The sequence below is a fragment of the Aulonocara stuartgranti genome (assembly GCF_965226115.1).
Source record: "Aulonocara stuartgranti genome assembly, chromosome: 9".
Lineage (NCBI taxonomy): Eukaryota > Metazoa > Chordata > Actinopteri > Cichliformes > Cichlidae > Aulonocara > Aulonocara stuartgranti.
Window position 1 is genome coordinate 10197558 of NC_138960.1, and position 19517 is coordinate 10217074.

The 19517-nt window shown below is 42.4% G+C and overlaps 4 protein-coding genes across 5 annotated transcripts in view; all 4 read right to left on the minus strand.

Moving 5' to 3' along the window:
• Window positions 1–20: 20 nt before the first annotated feature.
• Window positions 21–12947, minus strand: LOC309714633 (DIS3-like exonuclease 1). The gene is made up of 10 exons (XM_082547187.1): window positions 12944–12947; window positions 10846–11093; window positions 8734–8826; window positions 8363–8651; window positions 5695–5930; window positions 4353–4507; window positions 3999–4177; window positions 3763–3908; window positions 2928–3099; window positions 21–1358 (listed from the first exon to the last, which is right to left on the minus strand). The coding sequence occupies exons 2-10, from the start codon at window positions 11082–11084 to the stop codon at window positions 1041–1043; spliced, it is 1827 nt and encodes a 608-aa protein (XP_082403313.1). The 5' UTR covers window positions 11085–11093; window positions 12944–12947; the 3' UTR covers window positions 21–1040.
• LOC309714675 (kinesin-like protein KIF1B) overlaps window positions 7042–19517 on the minus strand; it is a 105663-nt gene continuing 93187 nt past the window's right edge. Inside the window, exon 13 of the mRNA XM_082547286.1 lies at window positions 7042–7373. The gene's annotated coding sequence lies outside the window, so the exon portion shown is untranslated. The remainder of the gene's footprint in view (window positions 7374–19517) is intronic.
• On the minus strand, window positions 15152–18205 carry LOC309714676 (TOG array regulator of axonemal microtubules protein 2-like). Of its 2 annotated transcripts, XM_082547291.1 has the most exons (8): window positions 18123–18205; window positions 17660–17899; window positions 17379–17502; window positions 17160–17262; window positions 16822–17060; window positions 16571–16726; window positions 16311–16473; window positions 15152–16221 (listed from the first exon to the last, which is right to left on the minus strand). In XM_082547291.1, the coding sequence occupies exons 5-7, from the start codon at window positions 16980–16982 to the stop codon at window positions 16335–16337; spliced, it is 456 nt and encodes a 151-aa protein (XP_082403417.1). In that variant the 5' UTR covers window positions 16983–17060; window positions 17160–17262; window positions 17379–17502; window positions 17660–17899; window positions 18123–18205; the 3' UTR covers window positions 15152–16221; window positions 16311–16334. The 2 variants fall into 2 exon arrangements, with proteins under 2 accessions (XP_082403417.1, XP_082403416.1); XM_082547290.1 differs by having other exon boundaries at window positions 15152–16473.
• LOC309714668 (uncharacterized protein) overlaps window positions 18800–19517 on the minus strand; it is a 98054-nt gene continuing 97336 nt past the window's right edge. The window contains exons 7-9 of the mRNA XM_082547256.1: window positions 19238–19476; window positions 18987–19142; window positions 18800–18889 (exon numbers count right to left, since the gene is read on the minus strand). The gene's annotated coding sequence lies outside the window, so the exon portion shown is untranslated. The remainder of the gene's footprint in view (window positions 18890–18986; window positions 19143–19237; window positions 19477–19517) is intronic.

Here is a 19517-nt window from a genome sequence, read left to right on the forward strand (position 1 = left end):
ACGCAACACGATGAAGTGGCTCCATCTGCGCTAATGAAAACACCATTTTTAATTACAGGCCACTGCACACATATTGAAATAGTTATGTACAGTTCATATTTCTGTTGGTAGTTCTAGAAAACGATCTTAAAATCCACAAACCAAAAAACGCTTCTGATTATTTACCAGTTCAAACAATAAAAATGTCCTTGGTGTTGGTGTCTTCTATACAGGCTCTTGATATACAAACTATAAGATAAATACATCCTAGTTTTATACATCACTTCCAACACAACCAACCTCAGGTGTGTTCATTACTCTACGGGTTTATTTTAAAGTCTGCTAATGAGTGACATGAAGTTTTATCAGTCCGGTGACCTGTCCAGGGCGTATCCTGCCTCTCACCCTATGACAGCTGGGACAGATTCCAGGACGTGCAGAAGAAAATGGACGAGTGGACGTTTTATCATCTCCAGAACAATACTCGTGCTGGGTTTTGTATGAAGTGGTCACAGGTAGTACAATATGTGTGAACTCACCAAAAATGGTTCTATAACACAAGACATTTAATTTACACAAGACATTGATCCCACCAGTGAGATATTGAGATCACTGGTGCTGAGAGAAAAGCCTTTTGTTACCAGACTTCTTTAACCTGCTGCAGTTGACTAGTTTCCTGCAGGATTGAACCACATTTGCAGTGAGTACTAGGTCTTGTCAAAGTAACTGCTGACACTTCACTGGCATTAACACGTTCCCTATCCTCCTTACAACTAAGTTTAACTTGATGTGATTTTAAAAACTAACTTTTACAAAACGTATCCACTGATTCGGTTTGACTCTGGTTTCTAAAAAGATGGCGGGACATGTTTTTACTTAATATTGTGTTTGCTTTCCTGTGACTTCACACACTCGTGTGGTTTGTCCACACACAATCTGGAGCTACAAGAATGACCTGGATGACTCAGCACGAGTGATCTTCAATGATCACCGTTCTGTTAGCGCACAGCGTGCAGTTCTCACAAGTGTCTGCTTGGAGGTAAAGCTGGGCTACAGCGTTTCTATGCTGTTGTTGCCGGGAGGCGTGAAGCCCTTTCCAGATCCATCAGAGCCAACTCTCTGATTTCTTCCAGAATAGAGTACAGACTGGGAGTTTTGCTCTGACGAAACTCTCTTTCCTCTTTGGAGAGTTTGGGGCGCCGGGCTGTCTTCTCCTGAGCCAGCGCCTCTTCATTCTGACGCACCACCTCTTTGACCAGCTGACTGCGGCCCTGAGGGCTGGGCTGCTGGGACTTGGCACTGTGGTGAGGCTTGTTGCTGATGACCTCGAGGTTTAGACGGTCAGCGTGGCAAGTTGAAGAGTGGACAGAAATACGAACCTGAAGAGAGCAGAGAACGTAAGTCACAGTATTCCTCAGTTCGATCACTACACAGTAATGGCACCTACTGAAAATAGTCTAATGGAATGCTATGCAAAGACAGGCCCACTTAAGGTTTGTGACGTAATATATAACAGCAGTCCTCTCAGCACTGTGCGCAGCGTCACAGCTAAGTAGACAGTGGTGTAGAGTGGAGAAGTTTCCGACTGTGCCACAATTTTGTTCATAAATAGGATAAATTGGATACGTATGTTACACACACGTATCCAATGTAACAAACGTTCATCCATCCGTACACGAACTTTCTTTACTGTGCTTTCTAACATTCACACGACGTGGAGACTGGAGCAGAGGGGGAGAAAAACATTCATTAACACTGTGACCTCGGTCAAGTGTCACAGTGAGGTTGTTGTTTTGTTGATTTGTTTGTTGAATATCATCATCATCTCTTTGTTTGATATGATCATAGCTTGACAGCAGTCAATGCTGTGGTGGACAACTTGTGTTTGGGCTAATGTTTCTTTCTATCTTGTTTTGGCCACATGTGTCATCCATCATCATCCATCAGTAAGCTATGTTGTTAGCATTGCCTTTGCCCTTTGACATTTATGACCCCAGGATAAGTCCATGAAAGAAAGAAAAGATGTTGATAACAGTGGAAGCAGCAGTACTCTGTCACTTTTTCATGTCTTAAAGCCAAAGATGTGAGAATAACACACCGTTACTTCAGTTTCTTTTTGTTAGCTAACCTTAGGGTAATGTTTCCTGCTCTTTTTGCTTAAATCACATGCACTTATTCCTCACAATCATCGTGTGTAACATGCCTGAACTTAATATAACTTGACGCCAGTGATGGGCAGCAACGCATAATTAGATTACTTTTTTCAAGTAACGAGTAAAGTAAGGGATTACTGTTGCAAAAAAGGTAATTAGATTACTGTTACTGTCCCGTAAACACGCTGCTCTACTGTGTTACTAAACCGTGAGTTTGTTTGCAAGAGTGTCTCATGACAATGACATAAGTGCATGCGACGTTTGTGGTAACAAACGTGTGCAGAGCAACAATGGATCATTTATCGAGTGCGAGAGAGAGAGTGCGACCGTGCAGCGTTTAAAGGCGTTTATGTGAAAACAATTACCGCCCACTGTCATTTTTTATCTCCCTTTACAAAAAGGTTTGTGTAGAAACGCCACAAACGGGAAGCATTACATTTCTTGTCTTGGAGGAGAGCCTCCCCCCCCCCCACACTTATGTTTTTGTTTTCATATAATATTTAAAAACAATAAACTGAATAACTTTAAATGATTTATTTTCAGGAATCATTTTCGTCTCATTCATCTTACTGACGTTTTGTTACCTTGAGATTAGCTAACAAAGCAGCAACCACACAACACTTTATCACAACAAGATCATAAAACGTCTCTTAATGTTGGACCACAAAAGATCCAGTAGTCGTATGAACCTGTGATTCATATACACTCATGCATATATATTTGGAATCGTCGCCTTTAGGCGCTGCATTGCTGGAAACCTTCTAAAATGATTGATTAGCGTTTTCTGTGACTTACGGTGATGTGGTCAAACAGTTTGAAGGTGGAGGTGCCACAGCTGGAGGTGGTGGTAATGCGGTCCGGGTATTTTCGCACAGTGCCACCCTGCCAATCACAGCTGCCGTCCTGTCCCGCTACCACCACCAGGCCCTCTTTGTTCTTCAGATACACAGGCCCCCTCACACCATACCTGTGAACAACATGGCTGTGGTCAGAGGCAGCCTTACTTACTCAGTGATATTACTCAACCTGCTTTGCGCCCTGTGATTTTAATCATTACATGGATTCTACAGCCTTCTCAAAATGACCACAGGTTACATTTTAATAAACTGTTAATATTGCATATCCCTGTAACACCACAAGCATGGAGAACACTGATGTTATTAAATTACACTTTCCTTGCAATAAACAAGCAGCAACCTCCAGAGGTTAGCTAAGCTAACGTAGAAGTGCCACAAACACAAGGCTGGCTCCAAAGCACCGTCCCTCCCCACAGACTCAACTTCAGCAATGCAATTAACTTATTTAAAGCCTGGTAGAGAAAAGATTCGGGGTTTTAGCCGATTTTCCCTGCTCACAATAAATGTTTAAGGAATTAGTTTAGTAAATTTATACAATTTAAAACTCATTTTGAGGTTTTTTAAGAGAAAATAAAACTAGCGTGTATACTGTTAAATATACATTGATTAGCGTGCAATTACATCTTCCAACAAATTCATTCATTGTCATAAACTTTGAATTCGTCTATTAAAAATACACGAGTGGTTGGCCGTCTGTGAGCTGCTGTACAGCTCCATTAAACAAAGGAAAAGAAGAAGACTGCAGAACAAAACACAGGACTGAAGGTTCTTACTCTGGGATAAACACCAAGACACCGTTGTCTCGAATGGAGTAGACAACAGCGTCAGCCACACAGCACGGGTCTGTCTGAGGGTCTCGTTCTCTGAAAAACAGACACTGAAACAGTGCTGTGGATCGCATTTGGGCTGCCTGTGCTGCCTGCAAATGAAACACAGACGTCAGCACAGCTTCTGTTAATAGAGTAAGAGGTGAATCATTGAAAAACACAAACAATAAAACACCCCTGACCCTGTTCTTGCTGTTGACATGGTGAGCCATTTCCTCCACTTCTTTGTTACTGGCTGGTGCTTTACCAGATACAACGCCCCTCTGCATGTGCAGGGCTGCGGTAAGAAGGCGGTGCACGACAATGTCTGCGTACCGACGGATGGGTGAGGTAAAGTGTGTGTAGCGATCCAGAGCCAGACCTACGACAACGAAGCAAATATCAGCACGTTAGCCTTCTTTCTAGTTCTCAGTCGAATAATTCTTCACAAACAACAGACGTTGGACAAGTGTGTGCAGACGTGTGATGGATGGACTGACCCACAGTCACACTGAAACTCTAGTGCAGCCAATAAAAGCTGTGCAGCGGTATCGTACCATAATGGTAGTATTGGTCTTGAGGATGAGCACCAGTGGAGAAGTACAGAGCCTGTGACATAGCAGTGGTGGCCATCATTCTGAACAACCTGTTCACCAAGGGGTCCTGTGGGTCCACAGCTCGGTCCAGTGAGGCAGCTAAAGCCTTGTTGGACCTGAAGGAACAGAGCCAGAAACCAGGGATGAGTGAGGCCTCTCATCTCAGCAGTCAGTGACACAAAGCTACTTGCATCACCATGTCTCTTGTCCTGGGACCGGTTCTGCTGTTGGTTTAACCCCCCCCCCCCCCCCCCAATCCTCCAACCGCACATTCATATTTTGTTTTCAAACTCCATTGCAGTTCATTCCACGCCTCAGATCCTCAGACCTTTTGTAAACAGTTAAACAAATAAAAGTTAACTGTAATAGATTACAGGTTGTAATTAAATAAATCACTGCCTCTTTTAAAAAACAGAAAAACAAACCATCTTTAATTATTTGAGTTGTTTGTTTTGTTCCCGTGTGAGAATATTCAACACTGCTCTCTGTGCAAAACGGGTTTAAAAGCATAAACAGCTGTGGGATCCTGTTTGTCCGGGATTTGAACCGGGGAACAAACTGCGGCAGGATCAGCGTTGTGCCGAGGTCGGCATCGCCGACAGCATGTGTTCCCCCTGCGTGGCGAGCGTTCGCTGGGCACGGAGTGTGGATCCAGGTTACGCCGCCTCCATTACAAACAGTCAGACGTGGAAGTAGTGATGTTTTAGTTTTGTAAAAAAGTGAAACCTGAGTGTCGTTACATTACCATTCAGTTTAAGGGTTACAACAGAAAATGAAATATTTATTGTCCTCTCGTGGTATCAGACGGGATTATTTTAACAAACGAAGGACATTTTGCCTGATAATTATATTTATCCTGTAACTTTACTGTGTAAAGAGCTAAAACCTCCAAAGTTTCAGGAGTAGTTAGTCGTTATAAGAAGTGTTTGTGAACTGAAAATCAAGAATGTGGGATCCTGTTTGTCCGTGATTTGGACAGCCCAGCGTGTGCTCCCGACGCAGGGGAAACTAATTCTGTCGGGGAGACCGACCTTGCCACGACAGCTGTTGTGAAGCTGAAGCCAAAGGCAAGATATGCTTCATCATATGTTCTAGTCTTTGGTTTGGAAGCATATTTGGCTTCAACCTCAACCTGAGCTGAAGGAACATGTCTTCTTCTTGTCTGACTGCTCATGTGACACCTGAGTGTGTCCCCGTGTTATCAAACATTTCAGGTTCACACACTTGTGTGTCTGAACATGATGTGCGTTGGACTACAATATGCATTTCCTCAGTTTCTATACTGAACAGTCAAAAACATTACCTGGTGTCAATGGTGAAACCTTTGGCCTTTGCAGTGTCCACCAGCTGGTTGAATAGCTCCTGTTGTGGTGGTGGGTGACACCTTAGAAGGGCCTGGTTGGGGAAAGCTTCCTGGATCTTGCGGGCCACCCAGTGGTTGGCGTAAATCATGCACTCTGCCACGGTCTCATGGACCTCCAGGGGCTGACGAGGGACCAGGGCCGTAATGTTCCTCTCCTCATCCAGCTGGGCACCCACCTGAAAAGGGAAAATGCTTCTAACGTGACTTCAATGAAAAAGAATATGAAAATGCATCAGTGGGCCACATTTTACTACAGTTTACTTTAACTCAGTTGAATATGCACCATTCCACCGGAACAAATGCTGCACGGAGAACCAAATGTGAATGAATCTCAACCTGAAAACAGTCTACTGTCTTTCCTACGTTCAGCTCTCTATCATACCAGTAAGAACACATATCCCTAACAGGCACACAGCTCTGCTCATGGGCACAGAAACTCCACCGATCTGCTGTTCATGCTTTTTGTTTATAGTGGACAGCCAATCAGAGTTTAAGTTAGCTCAAAGGAAATGTGCCTTAAAGAGAGAACAAAACTTTTCTCAGACTAAGGATGAACTGAGGGGACCCAAAGCACTTCAGCAGGAACCAAAAGAAGCCAGAAAGTTTGGATTTGAACACAGTTTTGGCCGTTTTATATAATAGATCAAGATGAAACATCTGTTGTCCTTATCCTTCAGGACAACTGATGTTTCACCAGCGGTCAATAATCCAGCTTTGTCAAGATAAGAACTTGATTTTTGGGTGGCAGCTCAATCATTAAACACACTTTTAGAAATATATTGGTTTTTCCACTATCCCAGAAGCAACCCGAGAGAATCATTTTTACTTCATATCAATATTCTGTGTGCGTACAGCCATAACAGGAATGCAATAACTGAATAATAAATAAATCCAAGACATCCTATTAGAGAGCATCTTATAGAACAACAGGAATTGTCCATATGAGGTTTTAACAGATGGCCGACCAGCCGCTGTAGATAAATGGCTGTGATCTAATGTGAAAACTGTCAGTGGTTTCACAGTGGAGTGCTTGGTTTCTTTATTCCAATATTCTCACTGAAATGACTTTCTGATAAAATGTTTTCTGCTGAGGAACGTGTTCTGCTTAGACGCCTGATTTTAAAAATAACGTCTCTATTAGACCGTACTATAATTTATTATCGATGAAAAGAAATATATGGTATCCATCTGTAATTCTGTAAATAACACAGCAAAAAACCAAACTAAACATAAAGACCTGGAAGACTCCTGCGTCTAAATTCATTCAGTTATTGTACTGAGTCCTGAACATGTTAGAAATATGGTATCTAAGCAGATTCTTACTCTGGATGGCATTACCTTGGCCTCCAGTAACGCTGTGAGGAACCTTGGAGTCATGTTTGACCAGGACATGTCCTTCAATGCACATATTAAACAAATATGTAAGACTGCGTTCTTCCATTTGTGCAACATCTCTAAAGTTAGAAATATCCTGTCTCAGAGTGACGCTGAAAAACTAGTTCATGCATTTATTACTTCCAGGCTGGACGACTGTAATTCATTATTATCAGGATGTCCAAAAAACTCGCTGAAAAGCCTTCAGCTGATCCAAAATGCTGCAGCAAGAGTCCTGACAGGGACTAGAAAGAGAGAGCAGATTCCCTTCATTGGCTTCCTGTTAAATCCAGAATTCAAAATCCTGCTCCTCACATACAAGGTCTTAAATAATCAGGCCCCATCTTATCTTAATGACCTTGTAGTACCATATCACCCTATTAGAGCACTTCGCTCTCGCTCTGCAGGCCTACTTGTTGTTCCTAGAGTATTTAAAAGTAGAATGGGAGGCAGAGCCTTCAGTTTTCAGGCCCCTCTTCTGTGGAACCAGCTTCCAGTTTGGATTCAGGAGACAGACACTATCTCTACTTTTAAGATTAGGCTTCAAACTTTCCTTTTTGCTAAAGCATATAGTTAGGGCTGGACCAGGTGACCCTGAATCCTCCCTTAGTTATGCTGCAATAGACCGTGGCAGCTGGGGGATTCTCATGATGACGCCGAACATCATCATCACCTCTTTGTCATCATTATCACTGACTACATGTTTATAGACCAATCTCCATTTAATCATTAGTTATCATTAATCCCTGGCCCTTTTCCACAGGTGTCTTTTGACCTGATTTCCTCCCCTCGGCTGTATGAAGTGTTTCGGGGTGACTGATACTGAATTTTCTAACCATGATGTCATCTGACAAAATGACCAAACACAGAGGTTAAGTCAAACTTTCACTTAGACAGAAGCTTAGAAGGGAGAATCTTCTGCAGCTGAAATGTGCGAGAAAGATAGTGGTTCCAGTTTTTAATGTGCAGAATGGATTTCTCTCCACTGAAGCTATGTGCACGGTTTACTTTGTTTGATTCACTTCAGATTCATTGAATCATTTTGTGTCGTATGTTAGACGTCAGTAGTGACGATGTGTTAGGGTTAGACACTCAGCTATAACATGCTTACGCTTTCAATTAAGAACATGAACCTTAAATGTTTGCAGTCTTTATTTATATAGTCTTACTGTTAAGTACACACATTACCAAAACACACAAAATACTCTATGAAGATACAAGAAACCAATCATACCTCCACTCCTTCCAGCTCCAGCGCTCCTCCTCTGTCCCTCTTTGCCCGAAGATGTCTGGCTACATGTGTGAGCATCTCAAGTGCCTCAGTGAGTTGAGCTAGCTTAGAACCCTTTTCCTGAGGACCCAGGTTGGCCAGTTCCGCTACCTCAACCTGTTCTCCGTTGAGGAGCGCCTGAGCCAGCTCGTAGTGGAGCTGATAGGAGGAGCGGATGAGTGTACGACCATACCAGACCTCTTGGACTTCAAGGGATTCTGCGTCAAGCTCCCAAAGCACGCTCATTGCATACCTGAATTTGAAAGTGTCAGTTACACAACTAGCATGCATTTTAAGCATATGAAAATGAAACGTGTGATGGGAAGTCTACTAACCTGTCAGCACCTCCCAGCAGTGAGCAAAGGTCTGCGCTGAGAATAGCAGGCAGCATGTCGTACCTGCGGTCTGCCAGGTAGTAGGTTGTAGCCCTTAAGAAGTGACATAATAAATATAAAAAGGCAATGAGATCAAAGCAGCAGCTTTATCATCTTCTTTCTAATCAAAAGTGAGACATAATTTGAAAATAAGTACTAAATATTCAGAGTTTGTTCCACCTTTGTCATTTTCATCCTTCTGTTTATTAATAAGTCAGGAAGGATGAAATAAATAAGCAAAATGTTTTTCTTATGATTTAATAAATATTCCCCATTTTCTGAAATAGAATTTAAGGCTTCAAACCACAATCATGAGATTTTAATTTACTTCTTTAAAGTGTGGAGGCGAGCTGGACAGGTGGGTGATCTGCACGCTGCTTTGTGGACAGCTATGAAATGTAAAATGGAATTTTAGAGTAAGTCAGAGAGAAAGCAGAGGACCAAAACTACATTAAAAATCACAACATAAAAAATATATAGTAAGATTTCAGTATTATTTTATAAGTGCACGTTGTTAACAGTCTACACGGAGTTTCTCTCCTCACTCGGCTCTCAATCATCTTCTGTACATGCTGCTGCTGCTGCTGCTGCTGCCTTTAAAAAACGACATGCACTTCATGGACCTTCTTACTAATTTATCTGCAGACTACACTTTATCAGATACATTTTATTAGCACTGGGTTAGACACTTCTGCCTTCTGAACACTCCTTTCTTCACTTCCAAGACTCAACAAGGTGCTGAAAGAATTCCGTAGAGATTTTGGATTATAGCGAGATTACACCGAGATGACAGCAGAATGCATTTGCTGCAGATTTGTCGGCCGTTCAGCTGTGACACAAATTTTTTTGGGCTGCTTCCCTGTCACATGGTGTCATCGCTGCATGTTCCCAGGAAGGAAAATTTGTGGAGATCAAGTGCAAGCATTACTTTTGCAGCCCCGACCTTCACTTCATTTACTGCAGATATTTTAAACTCAGTTTTATTCATTTGTACAATACAGCACAAAATAAATAAATAAATCAGAACATGTGCATATATCTGGACATAAACACAGATGAATATCTTCTTGTTCTATTACTGTGGTTCAACTGTCTTGTATCATCATCCTCTTTATTAATAAGATGCACTGAAAGCCAATTATAGACAAACCATTAACATCAGGTACTCAAGGTCACATGCCATCATGTGACCTCCGGTGTTTTCCTGACACCCGTAACTGTACAAAGGGGATCTGAAAACAAATGATGTGTGACACACTGTTCTTTACTTCTACCACTCAGTAGAATAAAACTAATTTAGTTGGAAGCGGACTCATTTTTCCTTTTTTTGCTGCATGACCTTCTGGTTGAATGTTGTGTACAAGTATGGCTGCCATGTCCCGTAGTAATATATGTTTATGAAGGCCACAGTGAAAATCACTCAGGCTTTCCCACAGCGGAAACATTCCCCTGTCCTGTTAATGGCATCGTACTCAAAATGAGCACAAGTTCTTCGTAACAACATGGACCACTGTGTTCTGTGTGTAGCAGTTCTCTACTGTGAGAACCCCAACCACCTTTTAGCACGACCAGCATTCGTCCATTCGCACACATATTCATACAGCGCGTTAGTCTATACCTTTAAGCATTTTCTCTCACATGCACACTCACACTAACGGATGCATCCAGGGAAATTTGGGGGTTAAGTATTTTGTGCAAGGTGACTTTAACATGAAGCCCGAAGGCATCAGGGATTGAACCAACAACGTGCTGACCATTGGTTCAATTCCTGGTGCCAGTGATACTTTCAAAGCCATCATGGACCCTGTGAAGTCCTTCTACATGTGATTAAATGATAGACATTTAAGGCTTAATGCTTCACATCAGACACGAGCCTTATTTAAGGTGGCCCTCTGTGTTATTTATAATTGCGCTACAAGGCATGCTGCTGATGCAACATTAATTCAGGCAACAACTTTCTTGCCTCTTTGTACTTCTGAAAGTTCCTCTGAACACTTATGCAAGATGCTGTAATTTTCTTTTATCCTTTTATATCCCACCTACTCTACCCAACCACTCCAACCAGTTCCTCACCTTGAACGTGCCTCCAAGTCTGTGAGCGAACCCTCTTTGACAAAGTGAGTGACATCAGCAATGTGAACTCCCAGCTCCAGCCTTCTGTTGGGGAGCTTGTGTACAGACAGCGTGTCGTCTACATCTTCACAGCCGCGTGGATCGATGCTGAACACCAGGCGACTGTCCCTAAGATCCCGCCGCTCTGCCACCTCAGAGGGGTCTACCGTCCACGGCTTCTCCAGAGAGTTGACCGGCATCTCTCTCAGCTGATGGCAGACGGACAGGCACAGCTAAACAGCCGCATAGTCTTTTGAACTTTTCACATTTTGTTATGATTCTATACAAAACATTAATAATAATAATAATAATAATACATTTTATTAAGCGCCTTTCAAAACACTCAAGGACACTTTACACAAAGACAAAGCAAAACAGTGTTTCACTTTCAGTTGCTCCCTTGTCACAAGGGGTCACCACACCTGATAGCTCAGCATCTTTTGATACGGCAGAGTTTTATACCAGATGCCCTTCCAGGCACAACCCTGATTTGTATCTCCGGTTGCAATCGAACCAGTGACATTTTGCCTGCAAGCCAGTGTGTAAACCACTGATGAAAAAAGGAAAGAATGAACTATTCCACATATTTAATGATTCTTTAATATTTTGTTGATTTGATAATAATAATAATAATAATAATGGATTGGATTTATATAGCGCTTTCCAAGGCACCCAAAGCGCTTTACAATGCCACTATTCATTCACTCTCACATTCACACACTGGTGGAGGCAGCTACAGTTGTAGCCACAGCTGCCCTGGGGCAGACTGACAGAAGCGAGGCTGCCATATCGCACCATCGGCCCCTCTGGACAACAATAGCTATATTGCAATCTTTAAAACCTTTGGTTACTATGGTAACTCTCTGATAACCAAGCACTCTCTGATGTGACCAATCACAGAAGCTCTACTGCCACCCCCTTTATAACATAAAAAGTTATGAATGATGTTCCAGTCTATGATAGTGGACTCATCTGTGCTTGTCCTTTGTTACAGCCCATTGCAACCCTTACACTCCTTACAGTGGAAATGCAGTTGTCTTCAGGTGTTGCCTAGGTTTAACTGCCGATTGTCTACACCTGGTGAGGTGTGGCTAAAGGCGTTCCTGAAGTGGTCTAGTCCAATCACCTTCTCCAGGCCAATCAGCATTCATGCTGTGTCCTCGGTTATTCTTCCTTGTACACGCCTCATCTCATCACTCATGCTCCATTCAACCATTCCACCACCAGCTTCCAGGCTCTCGGGGCTCCTGCTCTAATCCTTTTCACAGACGGGGTTCTGTTCCGCTGAGATAGGCCATCTGAGTCTAACGGCAAATCACCTGTTTAAATTCTGTTCATCAGTAAATCAATTTCATTCTTTCAAATAACCTCTCCTTATTAAAATATCTGTACTGTATTTAGTGATGAACAATTGTTAAACTCTGGTGTTTGCTCCCATAATTTCCCTTTTATTTTGACGCTCTCTGCTCTTTCCTCTTTCACCTGATCTCTGACTGCGATTGTTTGGAGGTGAAAACCAAACATCACCTGGGTTTCAGAAAACCAGAGTTACCCTGGTAAGCAACCATTCTCTGTATCTCACTATGGGAGATATAATCTACTTCCAGGTTGTAAGTTCTTTATCCTTAACAAGGTATGGAGCAGGGTAAGCCCACACTAAGGACTGAGTGTGCCAGTGAGGATGCAATAATATCAAAAACGCATAACCTAACAAATGTAATAGATGGTCCTCTGGTGAACTGTGAAGGTCACACTCTCAGTAGCCTTCAACAGCCACACAGACAGATACACTCAACAAAACAGGAACACACAGATGCTTCAATCTATGCAAAGGAGTGCAAGACACAGAAAAGCGCTATATATGGCTACATTTTCAGCAATTTACCGTTTAAAAGTGGGCCCTGCATAAACAGGATGTGGACCAATTGGTGCATTCCCAAAGTAAATGTGATACGAAAGAGTAGCTAAATGCAGTTTAATAAATGGAAAATAATCCTCTCTTATTTAGCTAATCCTGAAGGAAACATAACACATGTGGAACAGAGTTAGGAATGGGTACCGGCAATGTTCCCTCGAAGCTGTGTGTGTGCACAATTGCGCACTGCTGGCACGGTCTCTGCGCACAGAAAATCTGCGTTGCGCACAAAAAAAAAAATCTAACCTGAATTGAAATTAAAATCAATACTTTAACAAGTCTGTTTTGCAGTGTTAGTCAGTGACTGGCTGCTCCCGTATGGGATCCAGCCAGTAATGCGATTCACATTCGTATATACGCAGCTAATCAATGTCGTTGACAGGCTCTGACAGCGTCCTTATGTGCCGACACCGGTGTTTTAGCGAGCAAAGCGGCGTGGCGACGTTTAGTGTGTGTCAGAACAATGAGGCGACTGCTGAGTGTTACAGGTGTTACAGCAGTGACACATCTGCTGCTGTCAGGCCTGCAGGTATCAGGCTGTTGTTCTCCTTCATCTCATAGTTGACAGAAATTATTTTTGGAGTGGCACAAATAATTTGTGTGGCATCAGATTTGATGCAATTTGATGATTGTTCTCTAAATAATTTAAAATGTTTATTTAAAAAAACGCCTTGGCTGCATTTTTAGGTAAACAGCTGCAAAAAACTTTGTTGTTTGCATAACTCAGTTACTTTTTTGAAGAAGTAACTATATAATTAATTACCCAACATTGGTCATTATTTACTGTATTTTGCAGACAGAGTTACAGACTCTCTCCCAGACCACAGACTCATAATACAAGTCAGAGCTTTATGAAAAAAAAACAAAAGAAACTTGTGTTTTCAAAATTGGAGTTCAAGTTATTTTTACTTCCAATAGTGTTAACATGCTACACAGGTCATGAACAAGATTTTTTTGTTTTGTTTTTTTAAATTTTCATTGTAAGTGGGCTAAAATAGTTAATTAAAAGTAGTCTAACATAAATGTAAATGCTGTAATTTTATTATTTTAATAAACCATGTAACTTGCATGGATTCAATGCTGGCGTCACCACAGTGCACACGTCTGCTGTTGCTCACAGTGGTCCAAGGGATCGCTCAGGGAGTTTCTGTGTTCGCTCAGACACATGAAAAATTAGAGGGAACATTGGGTGCGGGTATACCGGATACGGGTGGCTTTTTTTTTTCTTGAGATGTCATACACTTTGGATTCTAGCCAATCATTTTACGTTTCCGAGGATAGTAGGCGGGTCCAGGTACGTATGTTCTTTGAGAGCAGAGCTACAGATTAAATGTCCAAGGCAAAGCGGTCAAAAGTCTGGCTGTACTTCACAGCAAAATATGCAAACTCAGCAGCAACAAGTGCTTTAAGGTGATACTGTGATACTGTGCAAAGGAAGTAACACCTCGAATCCAATGAAACACCTGGCAACGCAATAGCGTTTTTTTAAAAGCAGAGAAATGCGCCGTATTTGATAGCTTGCTGCGAGACTTCACACCGAGCACATCTGCTGCGGGTGGGTTGCCTGTTATTGGACCTGGAGTTAGCAACATCCCCCAAAAACCCGAAGAGGAGAGTCCTGGCCCCTAGCCCTGCCAGTGTAGCAGACGGATGATGATGCAGCAGCAACCGTTCTTCTCTGCGTGAGGAGCTTAATGTTGTTCGTGTGTAATTTACGTTGAGTAGGCTAACCACGTTATTACATTAATGCATGTAAGGTGAACTAGCAAACACCGTCGTAGTTACATGCGACTGTCTTCTTGTTTGATAGAGTGATACCATACATGCCCTGTAGCTGCAGAAAAAGCTAACACCGTTATCTTTTTACAAAAAAAACAAACAGCTAAACATGTTTTCCATTATTCACCGGTTCCAAACAAAGTAGGTATGTTGTATCAAAAGAAAAGGCTAACTTGGTTATCATTTTGCAGAAAAAAGAGACTGCTAAAAATAAAAACATAAGAGGTTTTTGGACAAAGTTTGTGTTCTCCATTCTTTAAGCAATTCAATTCAATTCAATTTTATTTATATAGCACCAAATCACAACAAAAGTCGCCTCAAGGCGCTTCATAGATACAGAGAAAAACCCAACAATCATATGACCCCCTATGAGCAGCACTTTGGCAACAGTGGGAAGGAAAAACTCCTGTTTAACAGGAAGAAACCTCCAGCAGAACCAGGCTCAGGGAGGGGCGGGGCCATCTGCTGCGACCGGTTGGGGTGAGAGAAGGAAGCAATGGTTAGAGCACCATTTAAGCACCCGCACAGTTTCAAAAGTACAGGTATCGGATAAAACCTAAACGATACCCATCCCTAAACAGAGTATAGATAAGGAATCTCTCAAATACTTCATAAAATGAGCATGTAGAAAGTGATCTAGCATTCTGAATGTTCACAATGACTCTCAGAGAGAGACCTGCTTCATTTTAAATCAGCCACTCGTGTGCCACGCCCAGAGTGCTGACCATTTGGGATGTGGAAGAAAAAAATCACGCCAAGTCAATGTTCAAAGGCAATGGTCATGGCCAGTAGTGGAACAGAAAAGCTAGTTCTGCCATCAATGGCCTGATGGGCCAGTATGGGATCTATAAAAATGAGAGACAGCTACTCCTCCCTCACCCCACTCAGTATCACTGGTATGAGGTTGAGAAGGGGAAAATGCATACAGGTCAATGCTGAACACATGAGAAGCTACTTTAAGGCATATCACCCAATTTGTAATATTGCTAAACATTTCTTAAGGCAGACGAGTCATGCTGGCTGGGTCAGTGTCATTTTTGTTGTAATTGATGTCTGGTTTGTTCTGTTCCCTAGTGATGGGTAGGGATGGGTACCAGTATCCGGTGTTCTGACATAATCCTTGAAATAGTAATAACACAGTATCCTCAGCAAAGATGAATTAAACAAGTTTTATTTTAATGGAAGTTTACTTCAAGTCTTCAGATTTTTACTGTCTTTTATTTGATTACTTTAAAGTATATGATTACATTAGAGTAATTAAATAAAGACAGTTTTGATGGAGCTCCTGAGCCAGCCCAAGCTCTCTATGAAGACGAGGAAAAACTCCCCTGGGGGGGCCAGACTGACGGGAAGAAACCTCGGGAAAGCCCATTCAAAGAGAGATCCCCTTTCCTGGGATGGCTGGGGGGGGTTACAGGAATTCCAAAACACTGAAATTTAAAGTGGGCCAATTAAAAAAAATTATTTCCTGAAAAAAAGAAAGGTAATTCATACATCACACATAAATGATAACGTCTGAATTGTGTGTGTTTGTGTGTGTGTGTGATAGGCTTATCTCAGCCAAGTGTGATGCTGTAGCTCCTCCAGCGTCGGCCGCGTCTCCGGGACTTTGGTTAAACACGCGTCCAAGAAATCCCGGCAGTCTGGAAAGAAAGGAAAGAGAAAAAACATGAAGATGATAGTTCCAGTGGTCCAAGCCATCAGTCAGTCTTGAAGTGTGACGTTTTCTTACTTTTGGACAGATGTCTTTTGAATTTCAGGCGCTCCACAGGACGCCTGTCTTTTTCAGGCTCTTCTCCACAGGACGCCTGTCTTTTTCAGGGACAATCTTCACCCACAAATTCATAAAGTCCTTGTGAAGGGTCAGTTTCTCAATGATTGTTCGCCCATGGTACCTGTGGAAGATTACAGTTGTCATTAATTTTCATTAATTGTGTAAACTCACAGAAAATAAAACATTGATGCACTTCAAACCCATTTAAAAGTACCCACCTGGCTTCAGGTGCAGCATCCCCTGCCATTCTAGAGGCAGCAATTAGAAATCTTTCAGTGAAGGTTCCTGTTTTCAGGGTGACGGCTGCTCCAAGTTTGTCAGCCAGCTGGTGCAGGTGTTGAGCCGTGCTATTCCTCACTGCAACACAGCGATGGCTGAGCAAGGACAATATTAGACACACAACTCAGTGAACATGATCTCTCTTTCATGTCTTCTAATAAAATCACTACAGCTTCTTCTCTCCTCTTACGTCAGTCCTGTGTTAAACAGAGCGCTCAGAATCCGTCCATGGCTGCAATTTTCCACCATGGCATCAAGCGCCAGATTGACCTCCTGATGTAGAAAGTTGTTGTTGGTCATTGCAAGCTTCAGCAATAGAGCTCGGCCTGTTGTTTCAACTTCTGGGTCCATTGTTCTCTGGAGCTGAATGTAGAGCTCATTGATGGCATGTATGGCCTCAAAGGCTATTGCTGAGCGTTGGTTTTTCACCTAAAATGTGAGTGAAAATCATCAGTTGAGGCTGTAGTATGCACTTGAAGGGAAACTAGCTGCATGAAACGCATATAAGAAACATAAAGTGTGCAATACCTCCTCAATGAGGACCAGACACACTTCATGTAGTTTAGTCTTCAGGATGTCCGAGTGGTGCTTTGCCAGAGACTGAATAGTTTTCTACTGTCTTTTCTTAATCCTGTATTTACACAACACAACATTGAACACGACTTCAGGAACACCACAAATAACACAGCCACATTATGCAGCACTGTTTCTGTGCAGTATTTAATGTCTCCTTACTACGTTTCTTACCAGTCGTCTGAAGACAGCACACTAAAGCTGTGGGACAGGCTCTCTACAGGTGTAGCTACAGGCGGGAGTTTGACCCTGCTCTCTCTTGGATTATTCTGACTGCACTGACTGTCTGCTTTCTTGTCTGATAATCAACGAGGTTAGTAAAAAGAAACTGTCATTTCTTCTAATTCGAAGCATGATGCAGTGATTAATTGTTCATTAAAATCTTTTTAAAAAATCTCTTAATTTAAAGTTTGATTATTCAGCATCTTCTACAGTTACTGAGGAAAACCACTTACCGTCTATAGGGACGACTTTTGCACGGCGCAGCAGCGTCCCAGGCCGAGGTCCTCGTTTTTGCGGTATGGGAACTGTTGGAGGTTTTGGAGTCAAAGGCTTTACTGCAGTAAATGTTTTGGTTGGTACTGTGTGTCCAGGTGAGGTTACAATCCCATCCTGGAAATGCTGCAGTTTTTCCAAAATAGGCCCAAATTTGTCTTTTGCTGTCAAGACTCTTATTCCACGAATGACCTTCGTGTCTGTTTAGACAAAAAAATAACTAAATAACTACAAATTGACATCTTACAAAAACAACAATAAACATTTTTCTTCCTGATTTTTTTTTTCTTCAAAAAAGCATATAAAATGAATGGACAGCAAGAATGTGTAATTTAGCATTAAAATAGATAATCTACAGTGTCAAATTTTAAAATCTAAACGAACTGATTAACAGCAGGTGTAACCACTAAAGAAAAGCATCACCTTTGAACCGACCTGCTCCTGAATGTTTAGCAGAGAAAACAGGCAATTGCGATGGACAAGCTGCTCGAGGAGGTGGAGGAACTGGAGTGAGCGGTGTCATCTCAACAGGACTAACAATGAAAGGAATGGCCCTCAGATCACTTGGTGTGTGTGTGTCTGCAGAGCTGAGGCTACTCAGACTTCTTTCAGGGTCCTCCTGATTCCAAAAGGGGTCATCCAAACAGTTCCAGCTTCCCTGGACTATCTCTGGAGAGCCTGCGCATTGCTCAGGTAAAGGTGGGAGTTGCACAGCATAATCTCTGGGTCTCTGTGCGATATGCAATGTGTCTGCCTGTTGAAAGAACACATTTGTCTTACTGCTCTGAGCTTTGTGAAAGTCCAGGATCCTGGACTCTGTGGTGAAGCGCTGACAGTTGCTCTGTCTACAGTGACTTACACAAAAATTACACTGTGCAAAGCAGCAAAATATAACACATCTCTCAGAAACATTTACATTTGATCAGCAGAGAAGTCAAGAATGAGTATGTTTAGTTACTTACATCTCCACCTGTGCGTCCCCTTGTCCGTCAACTGGACACACAGGAACTCCCTAAGCTCTTTCTTCTTCGCAGGACGCCTGTCTTTTTCAGGCTCTTCTCCACAGGACGCCTGTCTTTTTCAGGCTCTTCTCCACAGGACGCCTGTCTTTTTCAGGGACAATCTTCACCCACAAATTCATAAAGTCCTTGTGAAGGGTCAGTTTCTCAATGATTGTTCGCCCATGGTACCTGTGGAAGATTACAGTTGTCATTAATTTTCATTAATTGTGTAAACTCACAGAAAATAAAACATTGATGCACTTCAAACCCATTTAAAAGTACCCACCTGGCTTCAGGTGCAGCATCCCCTGCCATTCTAGAGGCAGCAATTAGAAATCTTTCAGTGAAGGTTCCTGTTTTCAGGGTGACGGCTGCTCCAAGTTTGTCAGCCAGCTGGTGCAGGTGTTGAGCCGTGCTATTCCTCACTGCAACACAGCGATGGCTGAGCAAGGACAATATTAGACACACAACTCAGTGAACATGATCTCTCTTTCATGTCTTCTAATAAAATCACTACAGCTTCTTCTCTCCTCTTACGTCAGTCCTGTGTTAAACAGAGCGCTCAGAATCCGTCCATGGCTGCAATTTTCCACCATGGCATCAAGCGCCAGATTGACCTCCTGATGTAGAAAGTTGTTGTTGGTCATTGCAAGCTTCAGCAATAGAGCTCGGCCTGTTGTTTCAACTTCTGGGTCCATTGTTCTCTGGAGCTGAATGTAGAGCTCATTGATGGCATGTATGGCCTCAAAGGCTATTGCTGAGCGTTGGTTTTTCACCTAAAATGTGAGTGAAAATCATCAGTTGAGGCTGTAGTATG